The sequence below is a fragment of the Hippopotamus amphibius genome, chromosome 12, assembly GCF_030028045.1.
Source record: "Hippopotamus amphibius kiboko isolate mHipAmp2 chromosome 12, mHipAmp2.hap2, whole genome shotgun sequence".
Lineage (NCBI taxonomy): Eukaryota > Metazoa > Chordata > Mammalia > Artiodactyla > Hippopotamidae > Hippopotamus > Hippopotamus amphibius.
The window spans coordinates 86,595,174-86,615,716 of record NC_080197.1 but is presented as its reverse complement, the minus strand read 5'-3'; the positions used below and the strand labels follow the sequence as shown (position 1 = coordinate 86,615,716).

Below are 20,543 nucleotides of genomic sequence, written 5' to 3'. Positions count from 1 at the left end.
GGTGACGCAGTGGTTAGGAATCCGCCTGCTAATGCAGGGGACACGGGTTTGAACCCTGGGTCAGGAAGATCCCACACGCCTCAGAGCAGCTAAACCCGTGCACCACATACTGAGCCTGTGCTTTAGAGCCCGTGAGCCAGTACTGCTGAGCCCTCATGCCACAACTACTGAAGCCCACATGCCTAGAGCCCGTGCTCCACAACAAGAGAAGCCACTGGAACGAGAAGTCCACGCACAGCAACGAAGAGTAGCCCCTGCTTGCCACAACTAGAGAAAGCCCGCGTGCAGCAATGAAGACCCAACACAGCCAAAAATAAATTTTAAAAATAAATTTATAAAAAAAAATAATAATAAAAATTAAAATGCGAAGAGATGTATCATGTGTCAGGCAGTGTTTCAATGCAGGAGAGAGAAGATGATGCCAACATTGCCCACAATGAGCTTACAGTCCACAGTTCATAGTCCTACAGGAGAGGCAGGCAAGTAACACAGAATAGTGTGGGAAGTGCTGCAAGAGAGTTGAGGAAAGGAACTAAGAGGTGGCAAATGAAAGGCACCTAGAACCCAGCCCCAGGAGTCAGTGATAAGGGAAGGAATCACCTGAACTGTGACGTAAAAGATAAGAATAGCAAAAGAAGTGAATTGTGTCAAAGGACAGAGATGTAAAAATACACAGCTTGTCACAGGACCCACAAATGTTACTACAGGACTAGAGGAAGTGGGCAGGCAGGGCACAGGAATTGATTCTAAAGAAATAATTAAGACAAAGTACAGTATTTAAGACTATGCAATGCATATGGTGTATAAAGTTGAAAAAATAGAAATAGCCTAAATGTCCAAGAATGAGGGATGGGTTAAATATACTGTGTTAAAGCATACTATGATATAGCATGTAATTATTAAAAATGATTCTGTAAAAAAGATTACTCAGTGTCCTTTCAATAGAATAGAGGCACACCCTTTCAGGATTATCTGAAACTACTCAAGTCCAGGGCTTTCATTGTCATTGACTGAGCTATTTCTTTTTTAAATTAATTAATTAGTTAATTAATTTTTATTGGCTGCATTGGGTCTTCATTTCTGCACATAGGCTTTCTCTGCTTGTGGTGAGCGGGGGCTACTCTTGGTTGTGGTGTGTGGGCTTCACATTGTGGTGGTTTCTCTTATGGAGCATGGGCTTTAGGCATTCGGGCTTCAGTAGTTGTGGCACGAGGGCTCAGCAGTTGTGGCTCATGGGCTCTAGATCGTAGGCTCAGTAGTTGTGGCACACGGGTTTATTTGCTCTGTGGCATGTGGGATCTTGCCAGACCAGGGCTCGAACCTGTGTCCCCTGCATTGGCAGGTGGGTTCTTAACCCAGCGCCACAGGGCAGTCCCATTTGTCTACTTTTGCTTTTATTTGGGCTTTTGGTGTCATATCCAAGAAATCATTCCCCATTCCAATGTTATAAAGCTTTTCCCCTGTTTTCTTTTGAGAGTTTTATAGTTTCATCTCTTACATTTAGGTCTTTAATTATTTGGGGTTGGTTTTTGCATACAGTGTAAGGTAAGGGTCTGGTGGTGTTCACTTCCATGTAAATATCCAGTTTTCCTGGTGCCGTTTGTTGAAGAGACTGTCCTTTCCCCATTGAGTGGTCTTGGTAGCCTATCACCTAAGCTTTTTTTTTTTTAAATTATTTATTTATTTATTTATTTGTGGCTGCGTTGGGTCTTTAGTTGCTATGCGTGGGCTTTCTCTAGCTGCCAAGAGTGGGGGCCACTCTTCCTTGTGGTGTGTGGCCTTCTCAGTGCAGTGGCTTCTCTTGTTGTGGAGTACGGGCTGTAGGCATGTGGGCTTCAGTAGTTGTGGCTGAAATAAATTTATTTATTTATTTTGGCTGCTCTGGGTCTTAGTTGTGGCGTATGTGTGGCATTTAGTTCCCCAACCAGGGATCGAACCCAGGTCCCCTGCATTGGGACCACGGAGTCTTATCCACTGGACCACCAGGGAAGACCCGAGGCAGACAGACTTTTTATTTACTCTTCTCCCACTGAGGGAATCATTTAGGATAATCATTTTGGATAACATTTTTCCTTTTCTTTCGTCTCTGTAATTTAGAAATTAATCTTCACAGAAAAGAAGTTGATGATATAATGAAGTTTAAAAAGTTGAGGGGTAAATATTTTCTTGGTGTTGTACCAGTTTTGTCCTAACAGTTGGACGAATCAGCAGTTGGTACTTTAAAAAAAGTATTATTTTATTAGTCCATAGATCTTGCAAGTCATCTTTGATGTTTTGGCCGTGGAGGTGGGGGTGGTGTACAAAGAAACCTAAGATGTATTCTTTGCCCTTGTAGAAGGGGTGAGATTCAGCACATCAAGTTCAATCTAGCTTTTGTGTAAAGTGTACGACTGGATAAAAAGTTAAAAAAAAATCATGTTCCCTACCCTCAGAGGGTAAATGGTCTTTCTGCCATTTGCAGGAACATGGATGGACTTAGAGAATATCATACTAAGTGAAGTAAGTCAGGGAAAAAGGGAAATATTATATGATATCGCTTATATGTGAAATCTAAAAAATAATACAAATAAATCTGTGTGCAAAACAGAAACAGACTCACAGATATAGAAAACAAACTTATGGTTACCAAAGGGGAAATGGGGGGAGGGATAAATTAGGAGTATGGGATTAACAGGTGCAAACTAATATACATAAAATAGATAAGCAACAAGGAAACACAGGGTAATATGTTCAGTATCTTGTAATAACCTATAATGGAAAACAATCTGAAAAAGTATATAAAACTGAATCATGTTGCTGTATACCTGAAACTTATACAGTGTTGTAAATCAACTATACTTCTACTTTAAAAAATAAATTTAAGAATAAAATGGCTTTCTTATTATATTCTAATGTCTGTTAATCTTAGGTATTCACTGAATTCCAAAGTTTCAGTGGCTTGAGAGTCACAGAGAACAGTATCATATTAAAGGGTTAGGCAGGTGTCTGGCAAATAAACTGTTTTAACATTTTTATGGCTCAGTATTTCCTAATTTATTCTCTAGAATAAAACTTTCAGGAAATAGCAACCCATGTAAGGACGCATACCTCTAACTGCCATGCAAATTAGATTGGTGCTGAACTGTATCAGCCGTTTTCCCCCTATTTACTCAATATAGATTGTTTATGGAAGGTTAGACACTCCAGATCCTTTTCCTTCCTCCTCTCAGCCAGAGGAATTAATATTGGTGAATATTTCAGATTTTATTTTTGTTATTTTTCATTAACTATGCTTAGGGGCCGTCATTTAGAACTGGAGACATTTCCAGGTTCTTAAAGAAAGCTGATGAGTATTTTTTCATTACATTTCCAGATACATTAAAAGGCAAAGAATCTTCTGTGGACATTTTCTAATGCTTCCATGTGCAGACCTTTATCCTTTATCCCTCCCCATCTCCATTTGCGACTTTTACCTAAATTTATTTGTTTGAAGAGAGCTACACATCTGTCCGTTTGTTTTTGTTGTTGTTGTTGTTTTTCAAAGGGAGCTACCAGTAGCTTCTGTGAAACTCTTCAGAGTATAAAATAAGTTAAATTAGCATACCCATGAACACATTGCATCTGAGATGACAGTACCTTGGTTTATGGAAATGATATTCCTGAGAGGTTTTCTGTAAAGTAATTTTTGTATATATGTATTTGTTTTTGTTTGGTTGGGTTTTGGCTGTGCTGTGTGGCATGTGGGATCTTAGTTGCCTGACCAGGGATCAAACCTGTGCCCCTGCAGTGGAAGCACAGAGTCCTAACAACTGGACCATCAGGGAAGTCCCTATATATATATTTATCATATAATTGAGGAAATTAATTGACTAACATAATAGTGTTCAATCTCTTTTGTAATTATTGTAGATTAATTATTTTGTAACTAGTAGATTAAGAATCCCCTTTGAGGGATTCTTAATCTACTAGTAAGCGACCATGTTTTATCTCTGTGTTGTGAGATAAGTCCTTCTTGATTGAATTGAAAAGAATAAATGTCATAATTCAGATATTTGGAGAATCACTTTCCAAAGTGATATGTGAATTGTTTTAGTTTATCTCAACTAATCTTGGCTGCTGGATACAAGCTTTTGAATAAAAAGAGGTGGTAGAGGAAGGGGACGTGTCATGAGCTGTTCTTCCAGATTTGGGATCAGGTCTTAAATAGTGCTTATACCTGATTCTAGAATGCAAAGACTGTGGGGCATAGTAAGGGAGTGTATATGGTAATAAGGACAGGAAGGAAGTTAGCATTTAAGTCTCTTCTGTACATAGGGTTAGAGGAAATGCTTAAAAGCATAGCTTTTGCATCCCTTTCAGCAGTGCTGTTTATTTGTTTATTCATTCATTCATTCATGCATGCTGCACTGCACGGCGCGTGGGATCTTTATTCCCTGACCAGTGATTGAACACCTGCCCCCTGCAGTGGATGCTTGGAGTCTTAACCACTGGACCGCCAGGGAAGTCCCAGCAATGCTGTTTATACTGAAAGTTATGGAGTTAATTTTCTTTAAAAATATCCTCAGGTTACTTTATGGTCAGATTAATTTGTCACCTAAATACAATTCATTAGTATGACTTTATGGCCATTGGGTGACTGGGGGTGGGGTAGGGACAGACTGATTGTAGTACAATATGAAATGTGAGGTAAATAAATACTTAAGTCATGTTGGTACCAAGGGAGTAATTTTAACTCTTATGAACCGCCAGATCCACTTTAACTACCTTGTAAAATCAGTTTCTCAGCTGACTTAGCTGGCACAAAGAAACCTATAATACTTTAATAAAAGGTGTAAAATAATTGTTAAAAATTTTAAGGTTATAAAGCACAGCTTTATTTACTCATGGGACCAGAAAACCAAGTGCACCAGTTTTCATTCACTTCATTTGTTTGGGAGCTGCTGATTGTTTGGTTTTAGCATATGCTTAAGCCTTGTTGAGATGTAATTTCTTCCACTTTTGTTTCCTTTCTTTTACTTTTTTCTCTTTTTTAAGCTCTTGTTCTGTGTACCTTCTTTGATCCTTAAGTCTTGAGGCATTGACATGACATGTGGCAAATTTATTTTTCAGTCCTTAGGTGGTGAGGATTGAGTTAATCATGTATCTCAGTTCATGGCACACCATCAGCACTGGTCTGTGCAAGTCTTCCCTCTTAGCTTTTAAAATTAATTAGAATTAACTTCTCTTTTGCATCCACTTTCTACTTCTGTCCCCCATAGTTAACTGTTCTAATATGTTTGATGTATTTTTGTAAATAGGTAGTGGTGGTGGTGGTGTTGTTTTGGTGTGCGTTGTTAAATTTACCAAAATGGTGCGCTGTAGTCTTTGTTCTGCTGCTTATCCCCTCAACCCCTGCCCCCTCCCCCCTCTTTTAAGGCCTATTTAAGGGCTGTTTTTGTTGCTGTGTATATATCTCGTTCTTCATTTCTAACTGCCATCTACAGTCTGTAAATGATTTGTTCTCCCAGTAATAGACACCCAGATTACTTTCAGTTCCCCATTACCACAGACAGTGAGATGAACAGCCTTGCACTTGTTCTCCTGTAGTCCTGTGGGAGAATTTTCTGGACATCTGCATAAGAGCGGATTGCTGCACGTATTTTGATTAAGCACTGCCGAATTTGGTCTCTTTGTCAGTGTGCACAGTGGATCCTATTTCTCCATCTTCCTGCCAGCACTTGGCTTTATCTACCTTTCTAATTTTTGCCTGTCTGATAGGGGTAAAGTGGTATCTTAATGTTGTTTTAATTTGCATTCTCCAATTAGTAATGACTTGCAGCATTTCTTTCTTTACCATTAATCCATTTGGTATGCCCCTTCAGTGAATTACCTGTTCATATCTTTCACCCATTTCTTTAACTAGAGTTCCTGTCATTTCCTGGTTGATTTGCAGGAGTCTTTTATCTAGTTTAGAATATTAGCCTGGTATTTGATTTTTCCTAGTCTGTCATAATATGTTAATTTTGTCAGTGGTAACTTTTGTTGAGCAGAAGCTAACCTTGATGTAATAAGTCTATATATATATTTTTTTACCTTATGGCTTTCTGAGTCTTATTAAATATAATAAAGATATTCTGTATTTTTAATTACATATTTTATAATTCAGCTTTTTACATGAGGTCTTTAATGTGTCTGAGTCCATCTTTATATATAGCTTAGAATAGTAATTTTTTCTACATCTAGTAAGACTGTTTTCCCAACCCCATGAACTAATTTGTGGTACCACTGCTTTTATATATCACATTCCTCTATTTTCATGGCTCTCTCTTTTTTTAATACATCTTTATTGGAGTATAATTGCTTTACAATGTTGTGTAAGTTTCTATTGTACAACAAAATGAATCAGCTTTATTTATATATATATCCCCATATCCCCTCCCTCTTGAACCTCCTGCCGAGCCTCCCTATCCCACCCCTCTAGGTCGTCACAAAGCACCAAGTTGATCTCCCTTTGCTATGCAGCAGCTTCCCACTAGCTGTCTATTTTACAATTGATAGTGTATATATGTCAGTGCTACTCTCTAACTACGTCCCATCCTCCCCTTCCCTCCTCAAGTCCATTCTCTACAGCTCTCTTTCTAATAGTCTTTGTTTGTTTTATTAGGTATATTTGTTTTTTCTCACATCAGTACCAACTTTTTTTTTTTTTTTGCTCTGCTTTGTGCTGTCTTAAACACTCATAGGATACATAAATTAAAAAGATGTCCTTTCTTTCTCAAATTAATCTGTAAGGTCAGTGTAGTCCCAATTAAATTCTGTCTGTTTTTTTCCTTCAGATTTGGCAAACATTTAGAAATGTGGATTGAAAAGTAAAGGTCTTTTTCACAATTGATTTGCTACTTCCTGGTCCTCTTAATGCTTCATCTGTTTAAGCTCATGATTTTTCTTTTGCCAACTTTGGCCTTTTTTTATTTTTGTGGAAATGTATCCATTTCATCTCTTTTTTTAATAATAAATTTTTTATTTTAGACTAAGTTTAGATTTACAGAAAAACTGTGGAGATAGTGCAGAAAGTTCCAGTTGCTATTGACAGATTCTTTTAGCCTTTCTTCATCTTTGTTTCACCTTCATTCCTGAAGGATATTTTCACTGAATTTATTATAGAATACTGGATTGATAGTACTTTTCTCTTAGCACTTTAAAATTATTGTTCCACTGTCTTCCAGCTTCCATAGTTTCTGATGAGAAGTCTGCATTTATTTAAATTATTGTTCCCCTCTGTGTAACATGACATTTTTTTTTTCTGGGTACTTTTAAGATTTTTTTCAGCAGTTTGATTATGATGTATTTGGATGTGATATTCTTTGTTTATCCTGTTTGGGTTTTCTTCAATCTGTAAATTTATGTCTATCACCAAATTTGGGAACTTTATAGCCATTATTTCTTCAATTATTTTTTCTTCACCAACCAATGTCTTCTCTCCTTCTGTGATTCCAGTGACATAGATGATAGTGCTTCATAGTTCTCTGAGGCTAAGTTTTTACAATCTCTCCTTTCTGGTCTTCACATTGAATCATAATATTCATCTGTCTTTATGGTCATTGAGTTTTCCCCCTATTATCTCAATTCTGCTATCCAGCCCATCCTGTGATATTTTTACTTGACATACTTTACTTTTCTGTTGTAAAATTTCCATTTGGTTCTCTTAAAAACACTTTTATTTTGGAATAATTATAGATTTATAGGAAGTTGCAAAGAAACATGCAGAAAAGTTCCATGCACTCTTTTCCCAGCTTCTCTCAGTATTAACATCTTGTGTAACTATTGTACATTATTAATAATAAGAAATTGACATTTGTACAATCCATAGAGCTTATTCAGATTTTTCCAGTTACACATGCACTTGTGTGTGTGTGTGCATGCACGCATGCGTGTGAATATGGTTTTATGCAATTTTATCATGTGTTGTGTCATGTAACTACCACCATGGTCAAACTGCAGAACTGTATCATCATCCATTTGGGTTTTTTTCATTGTTTCTGCTTTTCTGTTGAGAACATCTACCTTTCAAGAGTATTTACCTTTACCTCGTGTAACATGGTTTTAATAACTGCTTTAAATTCTTTGATAATGCTAATATTGAATATGTTTGATTTTGGTTTTGAAATCTTTTGATTGTTTTTTTCCCCAAAGAATCGGTTATATTTTCTTGGTTCTTTGTATGTCAGGTAAATTTGAATTGTGTCGTGGACATATTGAGTATTACGTTGTGAGACTTTGGGTGCTGTTAAAATCCTCCGAAGAATGTTGAGATTTTTTGTTTTAGCTGACTGTCGACTTGATTAGGTTCAGATCTTGTTTGGTTTCACCTTTTGTGAGTGGCGGTTCCAGTGTCATTTCAGTTCTCAGCATTTGCTGTGCTCTTTGGAACTACACTGCCCTTGCACTAATCAGACTTGGACAGTGTCTTATATTGTAATTCAGGCTCAAAGCATTTGCTATCATTCTTTGGATTTATTCTATTCTGTGAACTTGGAGAGCAGACAGACACTGTAGGGGATGGACACAGGGGAGAAGGACTCAGTCCAAGACTTTTATTTGTTTATATATAGAATTGGGGGTCCTCTTGGGTTTCCAGGGGCCCTTTCCCATGTAGTTCTGTGGAGCAGGAAAAAAGAAAAATGGAAAAGATTTACCTTGTACTCTTTGGCTTGCTTTGGCTCTTTTTCCCAGTCCTCTGGCCAGAATGAGAAAGTTTCTCTCAGCATTTTAGTGTATGTGTGTCTGCTGTGCCATTTTGTGAATTGGGCTACCTGGACCAAGGCATTCTTGGGTCACAGCTGGGCAGTGAAGGAGTTTAAAAAGAAGAAGAAAAAAAAGTGCAGGGAAAGTCACTGGTACTGTAATATTTCAAGTTTTTATTTCCCTTGCCTACTTGCCTGTTATTTATCTACTTTTCTCCATCCTTAGGTAGTTTTCTTTTTGTATTCAGTTCAGAGTTTTTAGTTGTAATCAGTGGGAGATACCAGCTGTAGTGGGCTTACTCCATCTTGGCATCTTTGGTAGAGTGTAATTTGTTAATTTCAGGGCAAAAAAAGTATCAAATAATAGAGAAACTAGTTAATGGGATTGATTTGTGAAAGCAGAGAACTGATACTGAATGTAAGATTTCCATGGAACTGCTTCTCAGTCTGGAAAGAGTGTTGAGCTGTTAGAATCCATCGTGTTAAACCTTGTGGGGGAATTTGAGTAGTGAGCTGGGGGTACAGTCATGCCTTGTCCATTTTTTTGTAGACCAAACATATTAGGTTGAAGCATATGAACTTGACAATATTTGACTGTCTGACTTACAAAAACAACAGTTTCTCATGTATTTAACCTGTCAGTTCTGCGGTTTGAAGAAAGAAAATGAAACTTCAAGTTTAAATATCATCTGTATTAAGTTAGGTGATGCTTGATGCTTTAACAGACAAATCCAAAATCTCAGATGCATGACACAATCCAAAATGGACATTCCTATTGTTGGACAGGGAATGGGGGAAGCTGCTCTGTGAGGTCATGTAGAGACTCAGGATGATGAAGGCTCCTCCATTGTTCATACATGGCTTCTAGGTGTCTTGGGGGTTGATATCCAGCTAGGAGACTGGGAAAGGGAAGGGATGACAAAAAGAGAGGGTGACAATAGCATACCCACCTCTTAATCTAAGCCCAAAGTTGGCATGTTGGATTGGTGAGAACCAACCTAGATGTGGGGGTGGTGGGTGGGGTGGGGCAGAAAATGTAGTCTGTATTTGTCAACTGCTTTCCAGCACCAGTTGTGAAGGGAAAAAGAACCTCTGGTGGGCAGCTAGCCATCTCTGCCACACTACTTCTTGATCACTTGGAGAGTATCTTTTTGCTCTGTGTATTAGTTTACTGGGGCTGCTGTAACAAAGACCACAGACTGGGTGGCTTAAAGAATACAAATTTAGGGGCTTCCCTGGTGGCGCAGTGGTTAAGAATCTGCCTGCCAATGCAGGGGACACGGGTTCAAGCCCTGGTCCAGAAAGATTCCCACGTGCTGCGGAGCAACTAAGCCCGTGTGCCACAACAACTGAGCCTGCGCGCTAGAGCCCATGAGCCACAACTATTGAGCCCATGTGCTGCAACTACTGAAGCCCGTGTGCCTAGAGCCCATGCTCTGCAACAAGAGAAGCCACGGCAATAAGAAGCCTATGCACTGCAATGAAGAATAGCCCCCGCTCTCCGCAACTACAGAAAGCCCGCACACAGCAACGAAGACCCAATGCAGCCAATAGATAAAAAATTAAATAAATAAATTAAAAAAAAAAAAAGAGTAGAAGTTTGTGTTCTCACAGTTCTGGAGGCTAGCAGTCCAAGGTCAAGGTGTCAGCAGGTTTGATTTTTTCTGAGGTCTCTCCCCTTGGTTTGCACACAGTGCTTTCTCACTGTGTCCTCACATGGTCTTTTCTCTGTGTGTGCTCATCCCTGGTGTCTCAGTGCATCCAAACTTCCTCTTTTTTTTTGGCCACGTTGGGTCTTTGTTGCTGTGTGCAGTCTTTCTCTAGTTGCAGTGTGTGGGAGGCTACTCTTTGTTGTGGTGCGTGGACTTCTTTTTGTGGTGGCTTCTCTTGTGCGGAGAAGAGAAGGTACTCTAGGTGAGTGGGGTTTGGTAGTTGTGGCATCCAGGCTCAGTAGTTGTGGTTCACAGGCTCAGTAGTTGTGGATTGTGGGCTCTAGAGCACAGTTTAAGTAGTTGTGGCGCACAGGCTTAGTTGCTCCACGGCGTGTGGGATCTTCCCAGATCAGGGATCAAACCTGGGTCCCCTGCATTGGCAGGTGGATTCTCAACTACTGCACCATCAGGGAAGTCCCCAAACTTCCTCTTTTAACAAGAAACCAGTTCATTTGGATTAGGGCCCATCCTAAGGGCCTCATTTTTTTTTTAAATTAATTTATTTATTTATTGGCTGTGTTGGGTCTTCGTTGTTGCACACGGGCTTTCTCTAGTTGCTGCGAGCAGCGGCTACTCTTCATTGTGGTGCATAGGCTCCTCATTGCTGTGGCTTCTCTTGTTGTGGAGCACAGGCCCTAGGCGCATGGGCTGCCATAGTTGCGGCACATGGGCTCAGTAGTTGTGGCGCACGGGCTTAGTTGCTCCGTGGCATGTGGAATTTTCCCAGGGCAGGGCTCGAATCCGTGTCCCCTGCATTGGCAGGCGGATTCTTACCCACGGCACCACCTAGGAAGTCCGGGCCTCATTTTAACTTACCTGTTTTAAGCCTCTGTCTCCAAATACAGTCACATTCTGAGGCACTGGAGGTTAGTGCCTCAATATATGAATTTTAAGTGGACACAATTCAGCCTGTAACACACACTGTACATTTATAACAAATGAATATGTTTTTACTGAAAGTGGTCATACTCCATTAAATAAAAGAAGAAAGGGATGTTAGATCTACGTTATAATTATACTTTTAAAGGGTCTGTAATAAATTTTAAATTATACATAGTAATGAAGATTGCTGGTGTCTCAGAGGCATTTTTCCTTATTTGTTAGTCAAGGAAAAAAGCTTAGTGATGAAGATAGTTTAGTTTTTAGTGAATGTGATCATTGTTTTTCTCTTTTCCAGAGTTTGTAAATATTTGGTTAATTACTGAGATAGTGAAGAGAGTTACTAACCATGCCACTTATAAGGAGATCACCACCCTCTACGATGTAAATCTCTAAGTATATATTGGACTTAAAAAAATTATTTATTTGGCTGCACCACATGTTAGTTGTGGCACACAGGATCTTCGTTGCCGTGTGCAGGATCTGTTTTTAGTTGCGGCACATGGTATCTTTTAGTTGTGGCATGGAGGATCTAGTTCCCTGACCAGGAATCGAACCCGGGCCCCCTGCATTGGGAGTGCAGAATCTTAACCATTGGACCACCAAGGATGTCCCTATATTGGACATTTTAGAATTCTGTTTTGTTGTGACTTGTTAAATGACATTTTGTTACTGAAAACCAAGGCCATGTTATGTGGTTGGTAGTATCCTTTTTAGCCTACCAGACACCTGAAGGTGGAAGAGAATGTGCCTGTGAATTCCACCATCTGAACTGTTGGACTGCTTCTCTTAGACTGCTGTGTCATCCCTGCTGTTTCCAGTGGGTTGGAGGTGAAGCTCTAAGGAAAGCATGAGGCTTTTAACCCTTTATATAGGTGGCGATTAAAGACTGCATAGCCTCACTGTTGACTGTCAGACCTTTTTACTGACTTAACAGGATTACCTTTTACCAAATAGTGGCTTGAGATTCAGTGCTCTTTTATAAAACTATACTCTACTTTTATAGATTTCTTTTCTTACTTTTTTTGGGGGGGGGGCACACCATGTGGCTTGTGGGAGCTTAGTTCCCCAATCAGGCATTGAACCCAGGCCCACGGCAGTGGAAGCACCAGGTCCTAACCACTGGACTGCCAGGGAATTCCCTATAATTATGATTTTAAAAGTTATTGTGTAAATATCAGATAGATATTGGTCTCTTTTTTTTTGATATTGGTCTCTAGAGATTTTGCTTTTATACTTGTTTTCATAATACTATTTTTAAAGTTATATAAATATCAGAGGAATCCTGGTTTTTAAAAAGATTTTGTTTTTACATGTTTTTATATTTATTGTGAAACTAATAAGTTTAAAAATCTTCTAGATTCCAAGAAGAAGTAACAACTCAGCTTCTGTGTTGACATCTGCTGCTAGTTGTTAAAGTGAGAAATCTTTTGCAGTTTGATTGTAGAAACTTGTCACCTCTATGGATGAAATTATCTGATTCCTTTATGAGAGATTCAGTAGTCAGACTGGTTTTTTGCTGTGTCATGATTCCTTTATCACTTATGAAAGTCAACTCTAGAAGATTTTCCAAGTCTTGGTGAAAAATGAGGAAGTTCTATAATTTTCCTTTATATGTTACTGAAGATGTTCATATCTTGAAAACAGATCTGGGGAGTTCTGTAGTATATAATATGTATATTTCCTCACCTTTTCTCTCTCTCCCCCACCTCACCCCCCTGCCTCTCTTTATTTATTTATATATATATATATATATTTATTTATTTATTTAAACACCTAGAGTGTTCTACATGTATTAATTGGGTCAGTAAATATTTGAGCACCTACTAAGTTCAGACATTGTTCTGCATGAGACAGTTACATATGCATGTGACTGCATAAAGACATGAAGATATAGGCAGCAGTATGTGGATATATTATGCATAAACATTTTTTTTCAGTACCTTGGGTTACTTGAGGCCTTCCTTTCAGTGAGCAGCCTTAAATTTATAAGATAGTCTCAGAAGTTTTGATTTCATTCTTTCAACAAAACTTTTATTAACTGCTTTACTATCTTAGTAGATTCTAGGGATAGCGAAATGACTCTGACCCAGTTCTTGTCTATAAAAAAGCTCACAGTCTAATCAGGAACTGATTTATAATGAAAAGGAAATTAAAGTTTGATTATATGCTGAGGTAAATGATAATAGAGGTATGAAAAGAAAATGCCATAGCAACATAGGGGAGGGGCAGGGGAAAGAGTTTGCCAGGAAAAGCCTCACAGGAGAATATATTGTTGTTGGCAGCCCCTTGAACGACTTTGGCTGTGAGTAGATGGAAGTCCAATCCTCTGTGACCCTTGGAAATGAGGCCGTTTAATTATTCATAAATAACTTAAACATACATCTAGGACTGGGAGTTTATTTAAAAGATGCATCTGTCTTTCTAGTTTAAACTTTAGTTTAAGTAGTCCTTGAGGAAAAGGCATTTATGGATGCAGCTGTATGGCAGCATTATAGATGTTTCCTCTTTCGAGTCCCTTACAACACAGTTACAGTTATCCTGCTTTGCTTAGGTTGCCCTTTCTTTTCTAACAAAAAATATTTCTCATTTGTCTTCATTGAGTCTGTGTACACAAAGCAAAACTTAAAAAAAAAAAAATCACAAACTTGTATCTACTTTACTTTAACATCCTAACCTGTCTTCCTTTTCTCTCCAAAGCTAAAATATCCATTACATGCTGATACACAATACCCCCAGACTTAGGTTGTAGGCACCTCAAACTTTCCTGAGTAATACATGGCTCCTTTTTAAAAGAAATATACCTTTACAAAGGAGATTCTGTTTTTTTCATTTATATATTATGAAGTTAAGATATATTTCCTAGAAAAAATATTTTGCTGTTAGTGGAACTGAAAGCATTTGCTAGGAGAGAGTTAAGGGTTGCTAAACTCAGGGCATGCAGGATTGGTGGTGAGCTGAGAATGCTTTCACCACAGTTTGATTCAGCAAACGTTTACTGAATGCTGTGGTCAAAGCACTGCTGCTAGACCCTCTGACGGATAAGAAAATAAACATAGGCTCTGTTTTGAAGGATCTTCCAATTTACTGCACTGTCTCCTGTCTTCCATTCTCCATCTTTGCCATTTCCCAAATAATGAAAATTAGAGCTCTAATTTATTATTCCTGTAAGCTGGAAAGGCTGTGAAATTAGTTTGCTTAAAATGCTGGTTGCTGATTCTCCTTAGTGCTGGCAGTATTTAAAATAACAGAAAAGATTTGGTGCCTCCTTCCGCAAATTAACATTTCCATGAGTGGCTGCTTTTCATAGAGCATCTTGAGCCAGCCCCTCTCGTGCTGTGAGTCTTCATTGACAGTATTAAATCAGATCTGAGCAGCTCTAGGAGACAGTTGAGAGTTTGAGAATATGCCCAGTGTCAGCATCTTGGCTAGCGTGTGCTGTTAAAGAACATTCTTGGCATCCAACAACTGATTAGACATGTACCATGCTACATATGAGCTCCAATAAATAAAGCCACGTAGGGCATTCCGTGTTTTCATTTGGGCAGAACTAAATGGGCAAGTCCCCTTTTAGGCTTCCCCCAAAGTCTGTCCCAGGTAATCAGCACATAATCCAGAAGATGTAAAATCTTCAAATACAGCCATTTATCTTTACTATGTAGAGCTCTGTGCTGGGTACATCAGGCTGTAGAGACAGGACTGAGTGCCTGTCAGGTAGCTTACAGATTGAGTAGCACCCTGCTCTAGCTGTTCCACCTGCCATCCCACTGCAGGTCCATTTCTTCCTGGCCTACTCTCATCTGTAGCCATCTGCCCCTTGGTGTTGACCCAGACTCATTCAGTATTGTTATTCCAATACAACCTCTATAACCTTATCCTGGATGTAGAGTGGATATTGGAAACACTCGAAGAGATGGGCCTTGATCCCTGGGCAGTGTCTGCAGTGATTGGTGAAGCCCATTGTGGTGCTCACCACTTGAGGTACTGCTTCAGGGCCATTTAGTTTTTCTGATCAAGGCCCAGGATTGTCATAGAACAGGCAGCACCCAGATAGGAAGCAGTCTTTCAAAATGGTTAGCCCAATTGTGTTTACGTTTCCTTTTTCTACAGAGTGTGTATTTTCCCTTCCTCAGACTAAAAATGGCACAGTGTAGCATATAATAGTGTGGGGTTATTTTGCGTGAAATCACTATTTTCGTTTATTCAAATAATTTGTCTTCTCAAGTATTTGTAAAGTGACCAGGGATAAATATTTATGAATTATATATTTAAGTACTTGGAGGGTATTTTAGAGATGTGTTTTTCTTAGGAATAGAATTACGCTATGAGGTCCTTGACTATGTTCGATGATATTAAGAGTTCTTGGAATGTTTTTCCAAAATCTTGCAATATGAAAATGAATGGAATATTTGAAATTAATTTCAGCTGTAGTTTTATCTTTAATGGTGATAGTCTCTTGCCTCTTTCATATTATAACATATGAGAAGTGCACAACCCTCACCATCAAAATACTTAGAAACTTCCATCTGAAAGAAAGATGGAGACTAATATAACCTGTTTAAAAGGCTTGAATTATTTTACTAGGGTTACATTAAATTAGATTATATTTATCTAAAGTTAGGTTGTTGTTTACTTAAACCTGGTGTTAGGATCTAGAAGGGAGGGGAGAGCAATAAATAGCACCTTTCTCCCCCACCCAAGGTTTGAATAAATTGAATAAAAACTAAAGGATTAGCAAATGGGGACCTTAACATCACCTTTATTATTGATAAAGGTGAAGGTAAAGGAAGCAGCTTAGTAGAGCCAAATTGGCTTGCTGATTTCCAACATGAGGCAGACCAACCCCCTGGTCACAGTAGTGCTGGATTAGAGAAGGCATATGTGGTATATACAGTGCCTTGCCCCACCCAGCTCCAATAGGCAGCTCACTGATATCAGAAAGAAGGGCACAACTGGACCATTTATTTTTCCCAGATTTGCCAATCATATCAGTTGCTTCCCTCCCCAGGATAAAAGCATCTACGTGGCACAGAAATACCAGAAATGTTGCAACTGGTGGGGCTCCATTCATGGAAGGGGACTTCAGAAGTGAGGAATAAATGCTCCCCGGTAGCATGTGACTCCTCCTCCTATGCATGGTTTCTGTGAAGAATGTGCTGGTGCCAGGTAGGAAATGGTAGTATAACTCGGCCAGGAGCAAACCTTTGTTTTGGGGAAGAGACCTGATAACAATTGGCCTCTTGGAAATTATAGCAAACATTTGTTTACCAGAATCATGGGATTTGTCTGTCCTTAGGCAGCCTTCGCTGCCTTTCTGAAACATCTGTGATTTAGCATTCTTTCCTGGGCATTAAATGAAGGTGCACAACTTAGTTTTCTGCTGTCCTTTAGCATTTTAAAATATACCTGCTGTGTCCCGTCTTTGAGTTTTCTTCACAGACTCCTTTTGTCTCCTTCCCCAAACCCTAGTGTTTCCTGTGACTGTAGGCAACTCGCTTTTCACTTGACACGCTCACCTTGGCTGTCAGCCATTTACAGAGTTTTAATTGTTTAGTATCTTGATGATTTCCAAATCTTTATCTCCATGCAGACCTCTGTTCTGAGCTCTGTATTTGTATGTCCAGCACTCTATTTAACAGTTCCATCTGGGTCCTAAAACTAACTTATTCTTCCCCTACCCTCTCAACTACCACCACTCAGAAACCCTTGCCTTTTGTTTTGTGTGCACAGTCTTTGTGAGTGGCACCTCAGCCTATCCACTAGGTTAGGCCAGAAACCCGGGTGTCACCTCAGCAGACTCTTCCTCTCCTGTATTGCTTATCTCCTAGGTCAGGGGTCAGCATCTGGCTGGAGACCTGTGAGCCAAGAATGGTTTTTACATTTTTAAGTGGTGGTTTAAAACAGGCATATATGTGTATTTGTTACAGAGACCCTATGTTGTCTGCAAAGGCTTAGTGTTTACCATCTGCCCCCTGTCTGAGGTCAGTAAGCCTTATCAGTTCTCCCTCCAGAACATCACTTTTAATTGTTTCTTTCTGTCTATCCCCACTGGCCCCCTCACCTCTCCTCCCCATCTCACCAGCCCTGTTTCTCCCCTGGCCTCCTCTAAGTGTTGTCAGATTTCTTTATAGAACACAAAACCTAATGATGTCCTCTCTTGTTTAAAATCCTGCAGTGTATTTTGCCCTTTTCTCCTCTGTTTTCTGACTACAGCCTCTTCAGCCTGTTAGGACTCTGCTCGGTTGTCACCTTTTCCATTAAGCCTTCCTATGGAGTTATGCCCCCATTCCACCTGGTCTGTACTTCTGTTATTGTACATTCTAGATTGTGTTCTGAGAACCTGTTTGCCATTCAGTCATCCCTACAACACTGTGCACACCTGTAGGACAGGTTCCATTTCCTATTCGTTTCAGTATCTTCACCTAGCTGTGTGTGGCAAGTCAGAGGACTGTAATAAATTAATATTTACAATAGTTTTTATTCCTAAGATATGAAAAAATATGAGTAGTCTAAAGATATCATTAATCAGTTTGAGTTGGTAGGCAGGATTTATAGCATCTAGATTTTTGATAGAATCATGCTACATTCTCTTGATTTCTATTTCATAACTTTTTCAGTATTAAATTTTTTGCTTTGAGATAATTGTAGATTCATATGCAGTTATGAAGAAATAATACCAAGCTATCCCAGTTACCTTTTACCCAGTTCCCCCAATGGTAACATATTGCAAAACTATAATACAAGGTCACAACCAGAGTATTGACATTGATACAGGCAAGATAAAGAACATTTCCATTAACAAGGATCCCTCCTGTTCCCTTTTATAGCCACACCCACTTCCCCTCCATGGCAGCCACTAACCTGTTCTCTGTTATCCATTTCTGTAATTTTGTCATTTCAAGAAAGCTATTCAAGTGGAATCAGAGTATGTAACCTTTTGGGATTGGATTTTTTTCACTCAGCATAATTCTCTAGAGATTTATCCAGGTTGTTCTCTGTATCAGTAGTTTTCCTTTTTGTTTCTTTTTGTTGCTGAATTTTCATAACTTTTTTTTTTTTTTTTTTTTTTTTTTTTTTTTTGGGTACCAAATTACTTTATTTGAAGGAATGGTACTAAGGAAAGAACTTGTAGATGTTTTGGTACAACTTATAGAAAAGGTAAAGGTAACCCAAACATGCATGCAGTGCCTTGGTGACCAGGGAAGTCACCCCTGTGGCTACAGGAAGCCAGCCTAAGGCTTAGCTCTCGCTATCACTGCTTCCCAGGGTGTGCTTGTCAAAGAGATACTCTGCCATGCCAGATCCGGGGGCCCCCATCTTGCGCAAGTTGGTTACGTGGTCACCCAATTCTTTGATGGATTTCACCTGCTCATTCAGGTAATGAGTCTCGATGAAGTCACACAAATGGGGGTCATTTTTGTCAGTGGCCAGTTTGTGCAGTTCCAGTAGTGCCTGATTCACATTTTTTTCCAAGTGTAGCGCACATTCCATTGCGTTCAGCCCATTCTCCCAGTCGTCACGGTCTGGTTTCTTGATATCCTGAAGGAAGATTCGGCCACCCCGCTGGTTCTGCAGCTTCATCAGCTTCTCAGCATGTTCCCTTTCTTCATGAGATTGGTGAAGAAAGTATTTGGCAAAGTTCTTCAAAGCCACATCATCGCGGTCAAAATAGTATGACATGGACAGGTAGACGTAGGAGGCATAGAGCTCCAGGTTGATCTGGCGGTTGATGGCGGCCTCCGAGTCCTGGTGGTAGTTCTGGCGCACCTGCGAGGGGGACGCGGTCGTCATGGCGGGCGGCTGAGAAAAGGCGGCGGCGGCGGCTGCGCGGCGCTGGAGCGGCGGCGGGGACCTTGGGTGGTCGGAGGGCGCTGTGAGGTGAGGTGGTGGCAAGGGCTGGCTCTGAGCGGCCGGCCGGAGAAAGGAGGGGGGAGGACGAGCGCCGGGTTCCGTCCAAGCACTGTTGAAGCAGGAAACCGCGACGACTCTCCGCGAAGACTGTCTCATAACTTTTAAAAGATGAAACTCCCCTAATTGTATATCACTGCAGGTTTTTTTTAAGGCTATTTACATTTTTTCCCTCTTGTTCTTTATAACAGTGGTTTTCAAACTCATTCTTAAATTGAGACTCAAAGAGCTTTTGTTTATGTGTATTGCATCTGTTATTATTTACTACATTATAAATTAAAACTGAAATATTTTAAAAATATTTAATTCACTTAAAAATAATAAATCTATTATGTTCTCATAAGTAATATATTTTTATGAGGAATAACTATTTTCCTAAACAAAAAATATTTAATGAAAAGCACTGTTTTACACTTTTTTTGTGACCCTAATGTCTGGGTTCTCATATCTACTTATTCATTTAACCTATTATGATAAATTGATTTGGTTTAAGTATATGAAGAAAATCTGGCCTCACATAGCAATATAGTTGGAAAAATCAGGAGTATTTTAATAGTCTTATCATATAACTGTAGATATTTTTCTGTGGTGCTACGCCCAAACTCAAGTGGTAGTTTATTAAAGATTAGTTACAATGTAGGATATGAAACCAATAACATTTCATACTGTGTTACATTAAAATCCATTTATCTGTCTTATACTTTGAATGGATCATTACTTGTGTATGATGGAACGTTCATTGGTCATTTGGAAAATATTGAATCACTTTGTTAGGTGCATCTTCCAAATTATGACACATTTCATTATACATTATCAAAAATTATATTTGTTAATCTCACCTTCAGTCTCATAAGAAAAAATGCTAAGTATTGGGAAGCTGTCAATTTCAAGTTTGCTGAAATTTTGATTTTTGCTTTGAAATCACTGTCAGTTCGCTGAAGTTTATGATTGTCATCAGTGCTGCCAGTAACAGGCTCACTTCGTCAGTTTTTAAGAAGATGTCTGCCACATACCCAAGTCTGAAAACCATAGTTTGTCCACCATTTCAAGTAGAAATGGTGTTAAAGTAGAAATGGTGTTTGGGTGTTACGTGCTCTAAGGAGGTAGCCACTGCCATTTGTGGGGCTGTCATTCTGGCCAAGCTCTCCATTGTCCCTGTGCGGCAAGGCTACTGGGGGAACAAGATCAGCAAGGCCCATACTGTCCCTTGCAAGGTGACTGGCTGCTGTGGCTCTGTGCTGGTGCGCCTCATCCCTGCCCCCAGGGGCACTGGCATCTTCTCAGCCCCTATGCCCAAGAAGCTACTGATAATGGCTGATAATGGCCGGAATTGACCACTGCT

At 39.5% G+C, this 20,543-nt stretch overlaps 2 protein-coding genes and 1 non-coding gene across 6 annotated transcripts in view; 1 reads left to right on the top strand and 2 right to left on the bottom strand.

Moving 5' to 3' along the window:
- DIP2B (disco interacting protein 2 homolog B) overlaps nt 1–20,543 on the top strand; it is a 215,580-nt gene that overhangs the window by 43,451 nt on the left and 151,586 nt on the right. Inside the window, exon 2 of one of the 4 annotated variants that reach the window (XM_057703043.1) lies at nt 16,302–16,459. The exons of the other annotated variants lie outside the window; for them this stretch is intronic. Coding sequence (XP_057559026.1) covers nt 16,429–16,459 — 31 coding nt within the window. The 5' untranslated portion in view covers nt 16,302–16,428. The remainder of the gene's footprint in view (nt 1–16,301; nt 16,460–20,543) is intronic. 4 annotated transcript variants of the gene reach the window in all.
- TRNAG-CCC (transfer RNA glycine (anticodon CCC)) lies at nt 11,830–11,902 on the bottom strand. The gene has a single exon. It is a non-coding gene; the product is annotated as a tRNA-Gly (tRNA).
- On the bottom strand, nt 18,355–19,290 carry LOC130833403 (ferritin heavy chain). The gene has a single exon (XM_057703045.1). The coding sequence runs from the start codon at nt 19,082–19,084 to the stop codon at nt 18,533–18,535; it is 552 nt and encodes a 183-aa protein (XP_057559028.1). The 5' UTR covers nt 19,085–19,290; the 3' UTR covers nt 18,355–18,532.